Genomic DNA, 20,674 nt, shown 5'->3' on the forward strand with positions numbered 1-20,674 from the left:
GCGCAAGACCATCACACGTGGCTTCTGGCTGTCCGCCCGCAACGGATCCCTCGGCGGAAGTGCGCGAGTAAAAGACGACGCAAACGTGCCCGTGCCTTTATTTGTCAGAATAAGGACGACGGGAGGGAGAAGGTATCGAGCGTCCCTAGGCAGCAGGACAGGAGTTAGGGGTGACACCTGACAAAAAGTGGGCCCGGCTCATGTCCAGAGGGCTGCTGAGGTGCGACTTGACGAGACGAACGTTCTTCAGGCACCCTCTGAAGGCCGTCTTAATCGACAGGCAGTTCTGTTTGATTCCATCTGCGGCAGAAAAAGAAAAGACTCACCGAGGATTTCCCAGAGCGCGCGTCTGTGCGTCAACCTTACCCGGGTACCCGCCCACAAAGACGGGATCATTGGTCTCGGCAGAGGTGGATTGAGGGTAGGGGTTGACGACGGAGGTGGCGCGCCCGTCCACACTCAGACTCAGGCCGTGTTTGGTCTTCCTGGCCAGCAGCCGGTGCCAGCGTCCGTCGCATAGAACGGGACCGCCGGAAGCCACGCGCAATCTGCCCGCTCCGTTGTTCACGTTAAACACCACCTGAGCAAGGTGCAGAAAACAAGCGTTGCCTGTCAAAGTGCCGCCCGCGCTCAAAGCGGATGTCATTCGCCGCTCCGGCACCCTCACCTGTCCTTGGATCATCTCCAGTCCGACGGCGTCCACCTTGGCGCTGCTGATGCCGAGGAAGACGCCTTCCGATTGGCCGGTCCGAAACTCCAGAGACACAGACATGTCCGAGCCGACCCGATAGCCGTCCCGCGCTGAACACGCACACGAGAGGGCGCGGAGCTTCGTGAGCCGCTCGGCTCGGCTAGGCGGCTAGGCCGGGGTCGCGCTCGCTCGGTCTTACTCAGCGCGGCGTATCCGCTGCCGTTAAAGTAGCTTCCTGCCTCCTCCTTGCGGAAACACGGAGCCACGTCGTGCTGCGAGGCCGGTCGAGAGAGGTCCAGCATGACGCCGTTGACGCTCACAGAGTGAACGCAAGCCGGAAGACTCGCCGTCACCTGACACGGGCACACGGAGGGCGGCTCCCAACGCGAACGATATCTTTTTGGGCGGTCGTGCGCGTCTTACGTTTATCCTGCGGGGGTCGAACGCGGGCGGCAGCCCGCCCAGGTACAGGCTGCCGATGACATCCAGCTGGTTCCCTTTGACGGCAACGGCGTCCGGAGAGGAGGAGTCCACAGAGACTGAAACTGAGCGTCGACCGACGACCGCCGTTACCTGTCGAGCGCGCGGCCCGGTTACTCGGGATTCCATGCTCGAGGCTGGCGCGAGCGCCCTTTTACTTACCGTGTGCCATTCGCCGTCGTTCACGACCACCGAGGAGGCGGCGGCGGCGGCGCCCTTGCCGAGGTCGGCGGACATCAGCGCTCGCCCGCCCGCCAGCATCAGGACGGCGAAGTCCGTCTGGCTGGCGTCGGACAGCAGCAGCAACAAACCGTCCCGCGCTTGGGTTCGCAGCGACAAGCGCAGGGACACGCTGAAAAGAGTGGGACGTGAGTGGGGGCCCCCTCCGCGACCCGCAAATCGGTTGCTAACACGCTCACCTTTTGCGGACGGCGACCGGGGCGACAGGGAAAGTCATGTGACTGTGCCGCGACGAGCCAAATTGAGCCGCCGTGGGCAGGAAGCTCAACTCTGTCTCCTGCGTGCACTGCAACACGCGTCGCAGGTCATTTACACGCTTTCTGAAACGGCCCTCTTCCCTCCGTCACCCCCCGCTCTTGCTGTCTTTGTCCCGTGCGCAGCTGGATTGGAGAACCAGCTGTCGACCTTCTTCATAGGCAATTGGGCAAATGAACAACGCTCAGAGTCATACGGCGAGTGGATCCAACCACATCTTGAATGCGGTCGTAGAACCCTCGTGTGGGGAAGAGTCCTCGTGTGGAGAAGTTGGCGTTTTGCCTCAAAGTAACCGATTGCTAATTCAACTAATCGAAGCCCCGTTCGGAGTTTCATGCTATGAACTTGAGCCGGTGCCCTCTGTTTGGGGCATGGCCGAACACTTTTTTTTCCCCTCCTCCTCCACCCTTCTCGTAAGCTTAAGTCAGCCAACATCTCAGTGTTAGGGCATCCTAACCGGCCTTGCCGTCCGTCTCCCCCGTCAGTCAATTGTTTTGTTGGACGGTTCGAGCTTACGCATGCGTAATGATAACAAATCCATCCGTCCGTCCATCCAAAAATAGCCCAACACCATATCCTCAAGTAGTTTGAGACGGCGACCCGGTGCCATATTCTCGGGTAGTTGGACAAGGCTTACCGTTTGTTGAGCAGCGCTCGGCTGTGTGGGTGGGACGACAGACAGGTGGATAGGGTCCAGAGTAGGTTCTATATCCTGGTCTTCTGGAAGCAGCGCCCCTCTGATTCTTTCCTCCAATAGGCAGGTGTCAAGCGCAGCGCCCTCATACCTGACGGCCGTCGACAGGTCGATGAGCCTATCCAGACACCGCCGGTCGATCAGGACAAAAGCGAACCGGGTGCGCGGAGATTGACCACGCGTGCGCGCAAAACTGACTGGGCACCGAGCACTAGGTTCTGTATGCAGCCTCGGAACAACTTGGATAGCTTCTGTAATCTGGTTGGCAAATGAGACGCCTCCTCTGAAGGCAGTCCTCCGACGAAAAAAGAGGCCGCAGAGAGAGGGGAAAGCCTGCCCCCTGACAGGGAGGCCGCTCTGACACCTCCCTCATCAACTTGAAGGGAAAGAGACCTGAGAGACAGACGGCGGCGTTCAGACAGACGAGACGATGAGCTTTTCGCATGCCGCGGTAACCCTTACTTTCGATTGATGCGAACGATGACCGAGTGTTTCGCTCCGTCGGCGAAGGATCCGCCTTGGGCCGCTGCCGCCTTCACCCGACGACTTTGCGCACCTATCTCGCCGAGCTCTGCCTCCAAAGATCCATCGAGCAGGTGGACGGACAGGAAGTGCTGCGCATGTACAGGCACGCGGGTTTGCAAAAGATGTCAGGCATCTGGCCGTAGGCGCCGCTTGCGGAATCCTACCCGTCGCTGGCCGTGGCTATCAGTAAGGGCGGCCAACAGGACTCCCGATTGGTTCTTAGACTTGAAGGAGAAAAGAAACTCCGGCTCTTGACCGACTGGCCGAAGAGCAATCTGGACAAAGCCGCCTCCGAACACTGACGCGCTCCGCACCGCCTGAAGGGCGCGACAACAGCGCCCGGTTGCGCCATGTGATCAAATGAGCTAACGTTAGAGTTCAGCACTTAAGTGAGCGAGTAAGCGCGTGTGTACCTCAAGGACACAGCCTTTCGTGACCCCGTACGCGTCCCTTAGCAAGTCAAAGTTCAATCTTGCAATCTCGACATTCTTGATGCAGCCGACGTAGGATCTGGAGACCACTTGACGCCTGGCGAGCGTGTCAATAATTGTGAACCGGCGATGGCGCGCCCTCTGTTACATCAGCCGTCGAGATTGGGTCCAAACCTGATCGGAAGGGAAGCGGGAAGCCCTCCGATGAAGATGGGATCAAGGTCAGAGCGGTCGAGATCCGAGGCACTTCCAGGTGACTCCGCCTCCAAGATTTCTTTCTCTGAGGGCTGGTCAGCCGCCATGATTGACAGGTAACCTAAAGCGCAGGCCTGCACAGTCATCCGTCGAAGGGAAGCATCGGTCGCAAGCGTGTGGGCGGGACCCACCTTTGCGTCTGGTCCTTTGCAGGGTAACCTTGTACCACACGCCGGCATTGTACTTCCTGCTGGAAGTTAGGACCAGAGGACCGGACCCGAGATCAAAGTTTAGACGGACGTGACCCTCCACCAGTTCAATGGACAGATAGTCCCTCTGCAAGGGATGGGAGCACGGCAGAACCATGGAGCCAATTTCACAATGAGTGCATTTGTGTGCGCGAGCGTGGCCATACCGTGACGTTGGAGGCCAGGTACAGCAACAATCCGCCTGGCGACAACGTTTTAAACAACAACACAATGGAGGTGGATGTGGGTCGCAGGGACTTTTGGACCAGTGAGAATCCGGAACCGTCAAAATGGAAAGACGTCTCTTCCGCCTGCGGACTGAAACGCCCCTCGGCGTAAGCTTCTGTTTGCCGCGGACGCAAACAGGACCACCCGCATACCTGCTGAAGCAGCCTCCGCACCGTCCTTGTCTGCTGACGTAGTTCCACAGGCCGATGTTTTTCTCGTTGAGCGAGGCTTCACCCAGACAACCCCGAAAGGTGGAACTCCGCAACGCGGCCGGCCTCTGCCATCACACGCAAGCGCCGTTAACTTGATGCCGTGGGCACGCGTGCGCGCGCACGACGCGCGTACCCGAGTGCTGTCTGCCAGCCCTCCGACGTGGACGACGGTGTCGTCGTCCACGCGTAGCACCCGAGCCGATCCGGGTGAGGCCGCCGTCACCGTTTGCGACGGCGCGGCCTCCAGCTGACGGACGGAGAGGAACCCGCGGGAGCCCAGCCTGCAAACACGTATGGTGCAATCAAAGACGCCCCGCGCCGACGCTCAGCCGCCTATCGGTACCGTGTGACGTTGATACTGGTCCATCTGTCATTGGCCGCGTCCAGTCCGGGATATTCCAGCCTGCCGTTGCCAGATCCCACATCCCAGAGTAGAGACACTATCCCGCCGTGCATCTCCAATGCCAGGAACTCCGCCTGCATAAACGAGCAGCATCAAGGCGCGACCCGAACCGCACGCCGCTGCGCGTGCGTACCCCCGTCTTGCTGCCCACGTAGAAGAGCAGGTTGTCTGGATGCTTGGTCCTCAAGGTCAGAGTCAAGGTGTTTATGTTGCTGGATTCCATTTGGGGTCGGTACGAACGGACGCAGTCTCCGTCCGCCTGCACCGCCACCCTGATCTGAGGACATTCACAGCGGCGGCCGGGCATGACATCGCATGCCGCGCAAATGCGACTCAATCCCAGGGACGGCATGATGACGTACGGACGCCGCTTGTCTCCTGGCCTGCTCGATAAGCTCGCGGATGTCAGACAAGTTGCGGCTCAGGCTTTCTCCCAGCATGCTCAGCGGCTTGACCTTGTCACTCAAACGCTGCGTGCGATGCTCCGCCTCCTCCAGATTCCGCCGCGCCTCACGGGCTACACAACGCAATGACACGATGGCCACGCAGGAAGGACGCCGCCCTCTGTGAGAGCCCGAGCAAACCTGTGGCATGCGCTTGCGCCATCAGCTGACTCGTCTCGGCCGCGCTCCGGTCGCTTTTGTTCAACATAGAAGAAGAATCCTGCAGCTGCTGCCCGAGGGCGTCCAAGTGCCGCAGTGCCTCCCGCAGGCCGGCTTGAGCAAGCGCGGCCTGCGACCGGGCCTCCGGGTGCCGCGACGACCCTGAGAACGACGCGTCGGTGCACGTGGCCGGCGCGCGGCGGCGGCGGGTCGGCCACCTTACCGTCCGAGAGGCTCCGCAGCTCCGTGACTGGCTGACGAAGGAGAGCTACGGCGCGGTGAGTGCGCTCGCTCAGCATCGGCAGTTTGGCGGCGAACGCGGACACCTGCGTCCGCATGCCTAGAGGCGAGCCGGACGGCCGGTGGCAGAAGTGAGCAGGTGGCGCGTTTGCCTGCCGAGGCGTTGGGGCGGGCGCACCTTCGGCCGTCCCGTTGACCAGGAGGCTCTCGTTGAGCCAGGCGATGACGGAGCCGAGGCTGGCCCCGGCCTCGGCGGACAGCGGCCGATCCGACCCCTCGGCCTAAAAGACGCCCCGAATGAGACGGCGACTCCTTTGTGGGCCAAGTCGGATATTTTCACCATCTTGACGGCGAGGGCCGCGGCCTCGTAGGCGTATGAGGCGACGCGCCGAGCCTCGTCCGCCCCCTTTGCGACGTTGCCGCCCGGCGCCGCCGATCGGCCGCCGTTCTGCGAAGCGTTCCACACCAACGGCAGGGCGCTAAAGCAGGTAACGTATACCCTTGTATACAGAACATTTGCTGAAGCGGAGACGGGTGAATTTCGGGGTTACCCGTGCCAAGAGATGGCGGAGCTGTGAAGCAGGCGGGCGTGGCTCTCTGCTCGGTAAACCCGTTCCAGCGAGTCTGCGCTCTTCAGTCCGAGCGCGATCACCTCCACCTTCTTCCTCAGCAGGGGGCGCCACTGATCCAGCTCGCCTCCCAGCGCGTCCGCGTGCTTCTCCCACATACGGCGACGTCGTGGTCAGCACCCACGGAATAATGCGAGGGTCCCTCCAGCGAGAGCGATTCTTACGGCTGTCATGTTGGCCAATGCCCGCGTCAGATCCAGAGCGTCGTTCAGCAGCGGCTGGCTGGCCTCCACCGCGTCCTCCGCGCACGCAACGCTGACATTCTGGCGCGCTGTCTGACGTGCACAAACGCACGCACGCACAGACACATTTCTTCAAGTCAGCAGAAGGCATGCGAAGGCTGTGCCAAACCTCCACAAAGTGTCCAACTTCAACTCTTTCACCGTCCAAATGATTGTTGCAAATGTGACGATGGCGGCGACAAAGCGAGCTTGTGTCGGCCCGAGACTTTTCAAGGATGGCGCGTGTGTGAACGCGTACCAGATAACGGGCGAGCAGAGCTTCGGCGACGTTCGCGATACGACGCGTTTGGATGTTTTCTTTGGCGGCGTCTTCCAGGCGCGTTTGTCCTTCTTGCAGCTTTTGCACATGGGAGGCCAGGACGGCGGCCTGGAGGCGGAGCTCCTCGCCCGAGCCGGCAAGGAAACTGCCTCGTAGCGACTCAACCAGCGACTCCGACAGACTAAAAGGGAGGGGCGAGGGTGAGGCGGCCCGCGTCCACACCGGCGGCGGCGCCCAAACAGCCAAGCGGCCCGACGCGACGGGAGGGAGGCGGCGTCGGCAAACCTGAGCTGCCGACGCGCCGAGCCGGCGGCGGCGCTCAGGTTGACGGCCCGCATGCTTTCCAACACCGAGGCCGTCCGGTCAAGCAGCCGGCTCCGATTGAAGGTCCGGGAAGCCGCCCGGGCGGTCACGTTCAGCTGCTCCGCCTCTCTCGCGAGAGCTGCGACAAGCCATAGTAAGCGAGTGCCGGATTTGCCGCCGTGACGGCGCGTACCTTCGATCCGGTCTCGAAGCCGCCGGACGGTTTCCATCAGGCGCCCCGCGAGTGACGAGCCGGCGCCGGCGGACGCGGCCGTTCGCTCCCAGTCGCCCGACGCGCTTGCGGCCTAGGAGGTTAGAAGTTGAGACTCCTGGCGCATCGGTGGGAGGCGCTCGCGCGACCCGGGCGTACCCGCTTCAGAAATAGGCTGAGATCGGAGGTCAATTGCGTGGCGTCCTCCTCCGCTTGGGACACTGCCGTTTCCAAAGACGTCCGTTCTGCAAACATCAGCTGACAGGCGTGCCGCTTCAGCAAAGACCACCGGACCCGCTCGGGTTTCCCCAACGTTTGGGTGGAACGTCAATCATTCCCAGGCGAGATATTTAAGCGTCCGGGCAGGACTGGTGCTTTTTGATTTTCCCCAAATCACTTCCCTAAAACCCCGTCGCTCCCTCTGTCTACTCATTAATTAGTTGAGTTACTCAAGTAATTCAATAGCAAGACATTAGAAGACCCCATTCACCTACATCAACTTGGCTCTCAGTTTTCCTTTCATTCAATCAGTCGCTTATCCGGTATGATTAATACGAAATGAAGAGTGAATGAAAATGAAGATAAAAGTAGCCTTTCAGGTTTCCCAAGTGACACGGCCGTAAGACAGAAACCGTAAATACACGGACACTACAGACGTCCCTTTGGAATACGATCGCTGCTGTCATGATCTGGTCTTTTGTTGGTTGGTTTTCATTAGAATTTGACATGTGCCACGATTCTTTGTGTTCCTTTTTCGTTCGTATCGTTAGGTTAGTTTTGCCGGGCAATCAAATCCCTCAGCCACCCGCGTCTGTGTAATTGTTCCTCGCCGGCCTCGTCGATTGGTTCACATTTAGTTCCCTTTACGCTTTGCCTTTTTTTTTTGTCATTGTCTTTTAGTTTGGGCAATATTTCGCCATGAGCTGACATTTGTACGCCCGATTCCTGGGATGTTCATCGGGCAAGAGGTTTTGACAACTCTAACGTTTTTTTTTTTTTTTATGTGGCGCACTGGGAGAAACGGGCCAGCCTGCTAAGAAACGTCAAATATCTCGGAAGCCGTTTCACATTTGTCTTTGCCGCACAGCCGCAGAGTATTGCGAGTGGCGCGAAAAGATGGCTAACTTAAAGCCTTAAAGCCTTTTGTCTTGCACTACCTGCAGGCCTCTGGTCTGTTTGTTTAGCGCCACCAGGTGGCGATAGGGCGCCATGGCAACGCTGCTGATATTGAGGGCTTCCCAGCGCCGGTGCGTTCGCTCCAAGTCGTCCAGGAGAGCCCCGGCGCAGTCGTCTCGGCACGCTGGACGGAAACGGCAGATGACGGCGGCGGCCGTCACGATCCGCGTCGCGAATGCTGGAGACTCACGCCGGCATCGACCTCCCTCCAAGACGTGGCGCTCGTCGCAGCGCTCGCAGGTCGCGCCCGTGACTCCGACTTTGCACCGGCACCGGCCGCTCAGCGGGTCGCACGTCGCATGCAGGGAGCCCCACCCGCTGCAGCCGCACGGGGTGCAGGCCCCCCCTGGCAAAGAGGGGTTGCCGTAGTACCCTAAAGAGCACCTGCGGGACGACGGCAGAGCCGAGGAATGGCTCAGACGACCGCGACGGGGGAACGGATGTCAGCGGAATTATTGGCCGGTTCCGTGCCGCCGGACTGACCGCTCGCAGTAGCGCCCCTCGTATCCCAACAGACAGGAGGTGCAGCGGAAGTCTCCGAGCGGTCCCTCGGCCACGCACGTGGGACTGAAACTGCAACCGCGCACGCCGCCGATCACGGCTTCTGCGAAGGAGCGAAGCCACCGAAGGCAAAGGGCGCGCCGCGCCCTCACCTGTTGTCGAGCAGCGGGCAGGCGCACGGCGAGCAGTCGCCGGCGGAGCCCCCGACGTTGCCATAATAGCCCTGGGCGCACATCTCGCAGCTCGGCCCGTCCGTGTGATGCCGGCACTCCTGCGCGGCAAAGGAGCCCGTGACTCTCCGTCCGCTCGCGCGTACTTGGCGTCAGCTCACCTGGCAGTGGCCGCTGCGCGCGTCGCAGATGGCGCTGTGATTGTTGCAGCGGCACGCCACGCAGGGACGCACGAAGGCAGACGTCCGGGCCCGCGGGGGCAATTCTGCCAGCGGCTGGCGGAAGAAACCCGGCGCGCATTCCTGCGGGTGGGCGCGAGACTTGTGTTTTGCCACTGTTGCCGGGGCGACGCAAGCACCCGGCTTTACCTGGCAGGACAACCCGGCGTAGCCCGGCGGACAGGAGCACGACTCGATCAGTCTGGCCGCCGACCCTCCGGCTTCCCGTTCTTCTCGTGCCGTTTCCATGGTGATATTTGCAATCCTTCGAGGACTTTGAGTCAGTCGAGCGCTAGACGCGCGTGTACCGACGGGCCCACGCACCTGCTCTGCTGCAGCCGCGTCCCATAAGAAGCCTTGATCATGATGTACTGCAAGTCGTTGAGCACCGACAGGAAATCGCCGCGGCTCACCGCTTTCTCGGACACCGAGTTAAAATACCTCCACTTGTGCTGTCGCGCACAGGCGGGCGCGTCGTGAGCGCTTTGCGAGCTTGCGGTCCGGTAGCCCCGGACCGGCGGGCACAGAGGCCAGTACCTCTGTCAGCCTGATGTCATGCTGGGTCCTGACGCCGTTGGCAGGGGCAACCACGTCCGTGTAGATGAGAAGCTTCCTCAAGGCTCCTCCCCTCATCAGCACTTGAGGTTCCAGATTGGCCGGCCCCCCGGAGCCGTCCGCATAAAAGGTCACAACGTAGGACAAGGCGCCGCCGTACGACAGCAGCTAAAGACATGAAAATATTGGAAGGAGTCAAGCGGAGCGGAAAATGATGCTGCCGTTGCCAGTACCTGCTGGCCCTCAAACTGGGCGGGCAGCCTCCAGTAAAGCGGGCCGCTCAGCTCGCTCGCGTTGAGGTGGCGAGTGTCCAGCAGCGCATCGCCACCCTGCTGGTAGACTCCAGTTAGCGCACCTTCCAGGTTGGACGGGCTGACCAACGGTAGAAGAGCAGGCAAGCCAGCTAATGTGATCTACGAAAGAATGCCACAGCGGCGCGTGAGCGTGTGCTTTTTTGCTTTGGCTTCTTCATGCCGCCTCTTCTGCTCCCCCGCCGAAAAACAAGTGACTCTTCTTTTGCTTGCGCAGGAGTTGAATGTAGATAAGCGACTTAACTTCCTATCTTGACCCTGCGTTGCCTTGAGAAGGGTAAACGGACTTGCACTTACAGAGTGTTTTTCCACCTTGGGTGGTCAAAGCGCTTTACGCTGAATGCAATTTACCTACAGATGACACAGGGGCAACAGGGGGGGTCAGTGGTTTGCTCAAGCACACATCGACATGGCCACAACGGTCAGGGGATTGAATCCGCAATCTCTCGGTCGGGAGATGACCACTCTGCCGCTTAGCCACGCCTCCCCAAAACTGAAAATTAGTCGCATTTCAATCACGTGCTACCAACGCCCGTGTCGAAAAGGGTTAAAGTCAGTAGAGGGATTTGAGCTTCGATGTCTTGTGCGGCCGTGAGCCATCCGGACCTACGCGAGCACTTTCCCTGGCACTTGTTGTGGAACTGGGTGCGTGAAGAAGGCCATACAACCGTCAATGTCACACAAGCACAAATAAGAGCAGCGTTGCGGTCAAACTTGGAGTGTTCCTTTCCCCGCCGTGTTTGTCCAAATTCCTTTCTTGGCCCCGTGCGAGGCCAAAAAAATCCAGACTGTGCTCGATCACGTGCGGGGAATGCACGGCGGGGCGGCCGGTACGCTTTGTCGGAGTCACGCGCGGCGGCCCGTACTCACCAGGGCTCGGGTGAGGCCCCCGCGCTCCTCGCAGTCCTGACTGAGTCCAGAGCAGAAGCAGGGAGAGCAGCCGTCCTCGTTTTCCGGCGACAGGGCGAAGAAGCCCGAGACGCACTCCTGGCAACGGCGCCCCGACACCGCCGCCTCGAAACACACAGGCGCTTGCTCAGTCCGTATCATGCTTCCAGGCGCGCGCATGATCGCTACCTTGCAAAAGCATTGGCCCGCGGGTTGGCAGTCGCACACTCCGAGCGTCCGATTGCACCGGTCTTCGTTCGTTCCCGCGACCTCGCAGCCGCACGGCGAGCACGCCGGGTAACCGTAGTGGCCGGGGGCGCACCGGTCGCACGACCTGCCAGAGAATCCCTCTCTGCATGGGCACTGGCCATTGGTAAGCTCGCACCCAGAGGCGGAGCTTCCTTCTGCGCTGCAGTTGCAAGGCTGAAATGATGGGGAGGATCAGGATGTGCGCGTGGTCAACGGAGAGTACGCGTGTGCAGACCTTGCAGCCACCTATGGGATGGTGACCCCAGTATCCTGGCTGACACCTGTCACAGGCGGCGCCTTCTGTGTGGGCAGGGCAGACACACTCGCCGGTTTGACGGTGACAGTTCCCGCCCGTGCGCTCGCAGGCACATGCTAGGGGCGTAAACACAAAAAAGCTGCCCGTGGCATCAAGTGCTCGCGCCGCCCCGTCAACCTTCCACTGGGGTCCGTCGTCACCTGCGCAGCCGTCGGCAGGGTGACCAAAGTAACCGTGGCCGCAGCGGTCGCACTTCTCCCCGTCGACGCCCGGCGCGCATTGGCAGCGCCCGCCAGCGTCGCAGGAGGCCTCCAGAGATCCTTCGGGGTCGCAGCCACAGGTCACGCATCCCGAGCCGCCGGGCGCCGCAAAGAAGCCCGGCTGAAGACCGGCGCCGAGCTCATCGTTACTCGTAAAAGGTGGGCCGACTCAAAAGGAGTGAGCGTGTATGTCGTTGGCAAACCTGGCAACGGTCGCACGCCCTTCCCGTCGCGTTGTCTCGACACACGCATTGACCTGACGTAACATCACAAATGCTCGACGAAGATCCGTTGACGTCGCAGTCGCAGTCTGTAAAAAAAAAAAAAAAAAAAGAGCGTCCCAGTCAGCGTGAGAGATGCACAACGTGCACAAAACCTCAGGTTTCAAAGAGAAATTCTGAAATAGCATGATTTCATGATGAACTGTCGTTGATTTGGGACGGTCGGCAATCGGCCAAGGTTCTTTCAACACGGCTGTCTGTGGGATTCCGGCGCACTCAGATTTGTGCGTGTGTTTGCTTGGTGCCACTCACGTTAATTGTGACTGTCTGGCAAATCTTTTACCACGCACATCACAAGGGAAATGAATGTTCATGTCGTGAAAGGAAGGTATATTGATGCGTCACGCACCCGGAGGGAAAGATTGGGTCACGTCGAATACGCACACACGCACGCACGCACACACACGCAATGGCGCACACTCAAAACCTATCCCACGAAAGAGCAAGGTGCCACGGCACTTCAAAGCGGTGAAAGGTCAGCTGTAATCTGGATTTGAAGGGATCAACATTCCTCCGCAGTCAAAACGTGAGCGTGTGACACACCTCGGCAATTCTTCTGGTGCACGGCATCTCCGTAGAAACCAGCGGCGCAGATCTCACAATGCCTACCGGCCGTGTTGTGGCGGCAGCGGAGACACTCCCCGCTGGCAGAGTCGCAGTGTCCCGCCTCTTCAGTGTCCACGTTGCCGTTGCATTGGCAGCGAAGGCAAGAGCCGCCCACCACCTGCGGGTTGCCGTAGAAACCGCTGGAACACCTGGCAACACGAGCGCAAGACGTCACAGGAGTCCCGGTTCGGATTCTCGGCTATTGACGGACGTGTGTCCTCCTTTACTTTTCACACTTTCTTCCGGCGTAGCCTTCCTGGCACCGGTCACATGTCACGCCCCCAAAAAAATCCAGCACGCACGTCGGACTGAAACTGGCAGGCGAGCGAGCGGCTTGGAGTCTTGCCACTCTTCGCGTTTGACTCGCGGAGAACAACCGATGAGTCCTACCTGTTGGACTCCTCCGCCATAGGACAAGCACAGCGCTGACAATCATTCGCCGTACCTTCTGTGGCGTCACCATAGAAACCCGGGAGACACTGATTGCACTGAGGACCGGTGGTGTTATGGTCACAACCCTGAGAGACAAACATTGTGTTTTTTCGGAGCGCCTCTCAGCTTAGAGCAGGAACTTCTTTGTGAGCCGACTCACCAGACACACGCCGTTGACGTCGCAGTCGACAGCGTGGTCGTTGCATTCGCACTGCATGCAGTTTCCTCCGAACAAAACAGCCCCGACCCTGTAAAAACCCGGTAGGCACGACTGCACGCACGGGGGGGTCACTCAGGAGCTTCTCAAGGACTCGTGACATGGCAGTGTGAGGGAGGTGATGAGCGCACCTCGCAGGAAGTACCGCTGTAGCCCCACGGACACTCGCAGGTCTCCACGGCGACCGCCCGGGCCCCCGATGCAGACTGTGAGTCGGCCACGTCCAGAGATACATATTGGAGGCTGAGAGAGAGAGAGAGAGTGCGAGTGAGCGAGCGCGAGTACAAGTCGGCGGTGGATAGGGTGAACGCGGCTCTTCCCGTTGGGCGCATCCTCACCCAATGGCTACGTTGGCAGAAGCGTTGAGGTGAACTCTGACTCTCAGCATCGTCACTTCACTCAGGACGGACAACAGGTCGTCGCGGCTCGCTCGGACGTCCGTTTGCTCGTTTGCAAAGTGTCGCGGAAGTACGCGGGTGGCAACAGAGCGCCGGCCCGACTGCGACATGTCAAGGGCTTGCGACGGCAAGAGGCGAAGCGCTCGCCCGTTGCCCTTCGGAGGAGGAGATTGGATCAACCCGTGTTCCGTCACCGGCTCGGACGGCGCCGTACGTTAGCTACCCGAATGACGACGTCGGTGTAGGTCGGGACAAAATGCCGCTTCGCGTCCAGCGATCCGAGATAAACCACGGAATAGTTCAGGAAACCCCCGTAGGACGACAGCTGAAGAGAAAAGAAAACCGAGCGTCAGGCCGTACCGGGAAAGACGGGCTGGGACAATTCTCTACCTTGTTGCCGAGGAAACTGCGGGGCGCCTCCCACTCCAGTTCTTGTGTCTGACGATGACTGGAGGAATCGTTGCTGGAGGCTGGCAATTCATTGTCCCGCACGGTGGAGGATTTGTAAAGAGCGGGGGAAGGACGGAGCCAAGCATCCGTGAAAACCACCTGCGACCGGGCGACATGCGTTGCCTGACGTCAACGGGGGCCAACGCCGCACCGTGGGCCGGCAGCTTGGATTGGCCCATCACGAGCCGACCGAATAACCTGCGCTGCCAGTGGGCCGCCATCTTGCGTTGCCTTTCTTACTGATTACTGGGGCTGAAAACCCTGTTATAGGATCCCCATATGAAGCCGTGAATCAACTTTACCGCTTGCATCCACCGTTTGCTGCACACTATATGAATCCCACTTAAGTCAACTTTGTACATTTGATGGCATTATGGTACATGCAAGATATACTTGCATGTCAGAAGGGAACATTTCAATCACATTCTCTAAGATGAGATCTGCTAGCAGTGCATCTAATACTGTAGACTTCTCGGTACGACGGGGCACCACACACTGTGACATCCTTTCCGCACAGACAGCAAATACTGCGGAAACCCCACCAGTGTACCGTATTGAAGTTAGGCGCGCGACAATAACCGCCACCGGCTTCACTTGTCGATACGGCAGCCGAGCGATATCAGAGGTCGGGCTTATGCGCCCTTCTATCCGTACACAATTTCACTCCACAAAGGACACACGTGGGCGCGTTCGTACCTGCGCAGTTGACCAAGTGGAGCTTTCGCAGACGTCTGACACGCCGAAGCAGAAGCAGGCGGTGCAGCCCAGCGGGTTGCTGGCTTGCAGATTGTAGAACCCAGATTTACACAGGTCACAGTGACCCCCCATCACGTTGGCCTGAGGAAGAATGCGCGCGGCACGGCTCCAAAAGAGCGCCCCGTATAGATCTCGCGATTGCGGCCAGCGCACTTACTTTGCAAACGCAGTTGTCACACGGGTCCCCATTGACACTGCCGGCCAGGTTACACTCGCAACGAACGCAATGAGGAAAATCTCGGAATCCGAAAGCACAGCGGTCACACCTCCGACCTGCAAAACCCTCCTTGCACGCGCACTGACCCGCGCTGGCCCCTAGCACGCGTGGACACACACACAGACGCAACCCCACATGCATTCGCGCACACAGCAGTTTGCCTCTGAAGTTGCATCAGAAATGAGTTTACCTTACCTGTGTAAACAATCTATCAATACAAATACATCTCCAGTTACAGACCATGCAAAATCCGCCCATCGAAGCTATACGTCAGTAGAATCTCTCACCTCGCTCGAACACTCATTTGCGGCGTAAAAGTCACCTGGCAAAGTGTCGTCCCTGGTGCAGACAGAAGACTCGGCACCTCTCAGATCGCAATTGCACTCCACACACGGCCACTCGGAATAAGGAGAAACCTGAACCCACAAATGCACGCGCGTGTACGCGCTTGAGTGGAGCAGGCCAGTTGCTCGTGCGCGTCGCTTGCTCAGACCCACTGACCAGGTCAGGTCTAAAGTAACGGTCGGCACAGGTCTCGCAGTTGATTCCAGCTGTGTTCTGCTGACATTCAATGCAGACTCCGCCGCCGCGGCCAACGCCGTGAACATCCGCGCTCAGTCTGAGATCGGCCACAGTTTGATTGTAGTAACAGTCGCTTGTTTTGTTGTGACAGTTGCACTCTGAAAGGCATAAAAATCACATTGCTGGCCTAACCGGGCCAAGGAGCCACGACGAGTCTCCACGGGTTAGCGGGAGACTCGGGGAACACGACACAAGAGACGAATCCGCTCAACGTACGTTTTGGAGTCGCGACTTTTGTAATCAAAGAATAACCGGAATAATTCGAGGCCACCTTTGCCGCAGGCCTTACTTTCGCACGTGTTTCCCTCAGAGATGGTCCCCGGTTGCCAGGGTTGCTGGTGGTAACCAGGACAGCAGCGGTCGCAGTTCGCTCCACACGTGTTGTGTTCACACGCGCAGTGGAGTTTCTGCGCGCGCGCGCGCACACACACGCACACTCACGTTAGACTCGTATGTATCCACGGAAGAACGGCCTGCGAGGAGCGCGCAGCCAATATTACCTTGGTAACAAGGTCTAGTGGACAGCTTCGGGCGTGTCCATAGCAGATACACATCCCCCCCACGGAGATGTCTTTGATGGAGTAATAATACTACAGAGGAAAAATGAAGCATTTTCTCTCCAAACAGCGCAGCCGCCATGGCGCGAGAAAGACAGACGCCAGTCCTACCCGACGGGTTACGATGGGGTCGATGTCTCGGGGGTCGCTTGCGCTTAGGGTCATCAGGTCGGCGTTGAGCGTTCGGATTCGCTGCAAGCGAAGTCGGATGAAACGGGCCGAGGTGAAGTTCAAGAGTTCGGAGGTCAAATCGTCCGCTCCGGGTCGGCTGTTAATCAGCGACGTGTGAATCTGAGGGCGTCAGAGCGAGACCGGGTAGACGGAGTAGATCCGCCACGGAAGGCGGTCCCAGCAGATCGACGGTGGCGCCCACCTCTCCGTGCTCAAGTGGCTCCAGCCTCGAATAGTAGGAGGTGCAGATGACCTCCGAGTCACCTTTGTAGGTCGGGGGCCCCAGTCTCGGCGCAATGTTGTAACGGGACAAGCACTCAGAGTCGCTGATGGCGTAAAACTGCCACGGCTCAAAGGTCACGCCATCCACGGAACGCTCCAGGACCCAATTGCCTGCGAGAAAGACAGCATTCAGGCCCCCCTCCTATCCGCCTCAAACGAGTTTGTCGTCTAGAGGAAGTCACGCTGACCGGGTCGAGGGGAGTTTGCCGCCTTGACGATGACGTAAGCCACTTGAAAGATCTGCCACGACGAGAGGAGCCTTAGGAGCTGCGTGCGGCGCGAGGCCACGCCTTCCTCCTCCCACCTCACCTGTTTTAGATCCAGCGTGATGGTGACCCAGTGGAATTGGCGCCCGTTCTTGATGCTGGGACTCTGCCACCATCGGTTGGTTCCGTCAATAGCGTTGCCAATGGGATGGCGCTCTGGAAGGAGGGGCTCACGCGTAAGTCCCGCTGTGGTGATCGGCTCGCGCCGCTCTCGTTACGCGGTAGAACCGACAAAATAAAACGGAGTCGCCAAAATTGTCGCGCGTACCTTTGGATAGAAGGGAATTGCCGTCGCATTTTGGACAGTGCGGGTTCTTGATTAATCGCCCGGGAACATGCTCCACCAGTTTGCAGTACACCTCTGCTCGCGGCTCCCCGCACGTGGCGTTGCTGGTGATCTCGGCGTTACTGGCCAGGTTCAAAATGGCTGGGAACAAACCTGCGAGGGACCCCTCGAGCGTTATCCGTCTCAAGTCGCTAGCTTGGCATCGGCTTCATGGAAACTCCGGCTAATCGTGTGGAAAGGGGGCACGTCCATTTCTCCTACGTCAACTTTTTGACGTCTCGTGAACATCGCCGGTATCGGGCCAAAACCTCGCTAGCCGCCTTTGGCTGAATTTCTTTTTTTTTTTAAACTTCTACGCCATGGGGCAGCGCATGGGCTAGCCGTCCTTCACAACAAACAAACTTGCTTCTGTAAGCGCCTCCCGTGAAGTGTTTATTTGGTTTATACGATTGAAAATTGGGTTTTCTTTTTGGCTAGACAGCCTGCATGCAGGTGTCAAAACAAAGCGGGAGGCCGGGAATAAATTTCAGTGACTTTATCGAAACCGGTATGATTGCGATTGTGCAAGGTACACCTTCTGAACGGCTGAACACACTGCACTCCGTCGGAACCGCTAACAGATTCTAATAAAAAGAAAGTACCGTATTGCTACAGGTTCAACCACATTGCACATCCCACGGCCGAATAAATAATCTAATAAAAGCACAGAAAGGGGCTGAAGAAAAATACAAAAATGGAATACAAAATTGTAATTTGAGCGTGGGCCAAATAAAAAAAGCTAACATTCCAGTTTTTTTCCTGTTGTTTTTAACCCTAACCCTTCCAACACATTTGTGGCAATTCGTACAAGGCACAAAGATTTTAATCCGTCAACTGTCTCCTGCAAGAAGAGGAGTCTCTTCACAAACTATCTGTGGACTCTTCTTGTCAAAGCGCCAGCGCGTTAACCTCCAAAAGTGAGCTTTGTCTGCTTTTGGAGGGCTAAAGTCAAGGATTAGCACACTTCAAGGTGAAGCCAAGTCCACAGTCAGCCACCCCCCCCCCCCCCCCCCCCCCCCCTGCAGGAAGGAGCCACTTTTCTGCCACTTAGGACTGCTCTCTGCGCCGCATCGGTTGGAAAAGACTTACTTACCCGGAAAGCGCACAAGCCTCGGCTCGGAGGGAACAGCGGGAGGCGCTCGGAAGCAACACGTTGCGATTGGCTTCAAACGGACAGGTGCGCCTTTCGCACGCTTCAGACCGACTCGGCATTTTTTCTACCCCTATTTCTTTTGGCATTGGAGTTGGCGGTCGCTCGGACAAGAGCCGCAGCAAAAAGTAGACGGCTGGCCAGACGGTCTTCGCGGCCCAATAAAACAGGTCGGTCGGTCAACGGCTACCCGGTGCGAAAGTTGACTTTTGCTCACGAAAGCCACGGTGGGCTTTCAGAGGCCCAATCAAATCGAGTGTGCACAGCTGTGAAGGTGTGACCGCACCCGCCCCACACCCTCACATTATAGTGAGGAGCCTGGTTGAGGGGCACTTTTGTTTGGTGCGTTTGTGTGATGTGGGGGAGGTGCTGGGTGAGGGCTACTTGTCACCCACATGCCGATGCGCACACACAAGCCGCGTCCGCCTGCAGGCCACAAATTGTTTCGTGCACACACACGCCACACACACAATTAGGGCAGGGTTAACCACACCACCGCGAACTTGGGACAAAGTAGCTGATCATCCCGGCCCTCGTTTGCGGCGAATGACACAACAACAGCGGAAGTGAAGCTCACCCTAAAGCAGTGCTTCTCAAATAGTGGGGTGAGCCCCCCTGCCAGGGGGGGATGCGGACGACCGCTAAGAAAAGGTTTTGTTTGTCATGTGAAGTGTAATTGCAATTAAAAGAAAACATTTGAATATTTCAGACACTTTGGTGCACTTGGCTATTATTTTTAGAAATGGACAACACTGTATGTAACCTGTTTAGCACTTTAAAAGCTTTTGAACAGTTATTGAAAGTTGATACATATTGGTTTTTACTATTGTGTTGTTAAAATGAATAGATTGTTATCCACGCCATTTTTGTAAATAATCTTACTTAGAATCAGCACGTCGAGTGGAGGGTGTGTGTGAAAAGTTCTCTGCCCTGGGGGGGGGGGCAAAATATAGTTGAGAAGCAATGCCCGAAAGGCAGGCATGTCCATAAGGCCGCCCTGGAGGGCCGCTATCCCGCATGCCTTTGAGGTTTCTGTGTCCTCGGCACACCGGCTACAAAAGTTGAGCTCACGGGCGAGCTCAGCCGGCGGAAGCCCAATAACCGACCGATCGAATCAGCCGCATCGGACGAGAGAAAGGTGACAAACGCGCGGGACGGCGGCCCTCGAGGACCGGCCGGGGACATCCCGCGACAGAATCCAAACGCGTCGGACGGAGTTTGACTGGCCTCCACGCAGCCTAATCTCGTCGGGGGTCCTGTTGTCCGTCGACTCTCCAAAAGGAGAAGCGCGCGGCACCGAGAAGTGCTCTATTGGCGGAATCCGTTTGCGTGTCTGGAGCAAGTCGGGCTCACCTCTTTGCTGGGAAGCAGTCTGGCGCATCAGCAGCAGGAGCGGCAACACGAGCAGGTTCATGGCAGCGAAAGCGGCGCGCGCGGACTTGACGTCAGGCGAGCGGAGTGCAAGTGCACTGCAAGTGGAGTGCGGGCAGTGCGGAATGTGCGGCGGACGGCCGGCCCCACTTGAAGAATGCGCCGCTGCGTCCCAATGTTGTTTCATTCATTCACTTCGGTGACGGGGGAGGGTGGACTGTACCAATCATCCCGGGAGCGGGGGCGTTCGAGCAACTTTGCGTCGCTTCCTTCTTGTTTGTCTCTCACCCCGACTTGCTCCGCGTGAAATCTTCCCCCGCGGACGGCAAGAGGATGCGACCACGCAGTTAAGTCACGTAGAGGACTTCTGACAAGCGTTTGGTTTTCGAATTGTTCGTTTAGCATTAGTGACATGGCTATTTTGTTTCGCCCCCCCCGCCCCGTCTGTGTGAATGGGGTGGGGGGCGGCGCCCTTCCTCTCCTCTACTCTCTATTCATTCAGCTCCAAATTTTCGGTGGGGGTAGTAGGTGCCAAACTCAGTCCTGGAGGGCCGCTATCCAGCATGTTTTCCATGCCGCTTCCTCAATCACACACACACGCCATTCTAGATCAATTCTAACACTGGCTCGCTCTTATGCTGATCTTAACCAATGGTGAAGACATCATCGGGGTTAAGTTAGGACGTGGGGGCTGAGCCCTTCCCCTCAGGGAAAGGGGTATGAGTCCCCCATTCCCTGAGGGGAATGGGGAGGGGAATGGGGGGCGAGTCCCCCCCCCCCCCCCCCGGCGGAAGGTTGGTGTTCGGTCCTTTCATGGACCCAGAGCCCTCCCGGCACCACCGTCCCATTTATTTTGGTGGCGTTTCCGGTGGACCACCATCTTGTTTTATTTATTTTATTTGTAATAATTCTCTATTGATCTATGAAGTTATATATTGTTT

General features: G+C 58.1%; 1 protein-coding gene across 2 annotated transcripts; it reads right to left on the reverse strand.

Moving 5' to 3' along the window:
* Window positions 1–82: 82 nt before the first annotated feature.
* On the reverse strand, window positions 83–19,849 carry lama1 (laminin, alpha 1). 2 transcript variants are annotated; one of them, XM_088402272.1, is made up of 64 exons: window positions 19,716–19,849; window positions 17,156–17,326; window positions 16,931–17,043; window positions 16,810–16,861; window positions 16,542–16,732; window positions 16,280–16,459; window positions 16,112–16,201; window positions 15,901–16,018; window positions 15,531–15,709; window positions 15,352–15,445; window positions 14,970–15,127; window positions 14,753–14,893; window positions 13,997–14,155; window positions 13,830–13,931; window positions 13,547–13,761; window positions 13,340–13,451; window positions 13,152–13,262; window positions 12,950–13,077; window positions 12,787–12,873; window positions 12,563–12,708; window positions 11,876–11,982; window positions 11,613–11,793; window positions 11,392–11,528; window positions 11,097–11,330; window positions 10,890–11,033; window positions 9,942–10,121; window positions 9,691–9,876; window positions 9,478–9,605; window positions 9,304–9,418; window positions 9,097–9,237; window positions 8,918–9,036; window positions 8,748–8,837; window positions 8,455–8,648; window positions 8,246–8,388; window positions 7,248–7,346; window positions 7,071–7,182; window positions 6,860–7,016; window positions 6,554–6,755; window positions 6,238–6,348; window positions 5,996–6,159; window positions 5,785–5,923; window positions 5,623–5,725; window positions 5,428–5,544; window positions 5,187–5,366; window positions 4,965–5,119; window positions 4,736–4,879; window positions 4,543–4,676; window positions 4,333–4,480; window positions 4,140–4,264; window positions 3,927–4,077; window positions 3,703–3,847; window positions 3,491–3,632; window positions 3,299–3,413; window positions 3,050–3,202; window positions 2,823–2,974; window positions 2,559–2,753; window positions 2,304–2,478; window positions 1,591–1,697; window positions 1,334–1,523; window positions 1,115–1,264; window positions 891–1,044; window positions 668–801; window positions 367–580; window positions 83–300 (listed from the first exon to the last, which is right to left on the reverse strand). In XM_088402272.1, exons 1-64 carry the CDS (start codon window positions 19,774–19,776, stop codon window positions 146–148), a joined length of 9,129 nt encoding a protein of 3,042 aa, XP_088258398.1. In that variant the 5' UTR covers window positions 19,777–19,849; the 3' UTR covers window positions 83–145. The 2 variants fall into 2 exon arrangements, with proteins under 2 accessions (XP_088258398.1, XP_088258397.1); XM_088402271.1 differs by having other exon boundaries at window positions 12,497–12,708.
* Window positions 19,850–20,674: the final 825 nt, after the last annotated feature.

This window comes from Hippichthys cyanospilos, chromosome 19 (assembly GCF_059441005.1).
Source record: "Hippichthys cyanospilos isolate Australia breed blue-spotted pipefish chromosome 19, RoL_Hcya_1.0, whole genome shotgun sequence".
NCBI classification, from domain to species: Eukaryota; Metazoa; Chordata; class Actinopteri; order Syngnathiformes; family Syngnathidae; genus Hippichthys; species Hippichthys cyanospilos.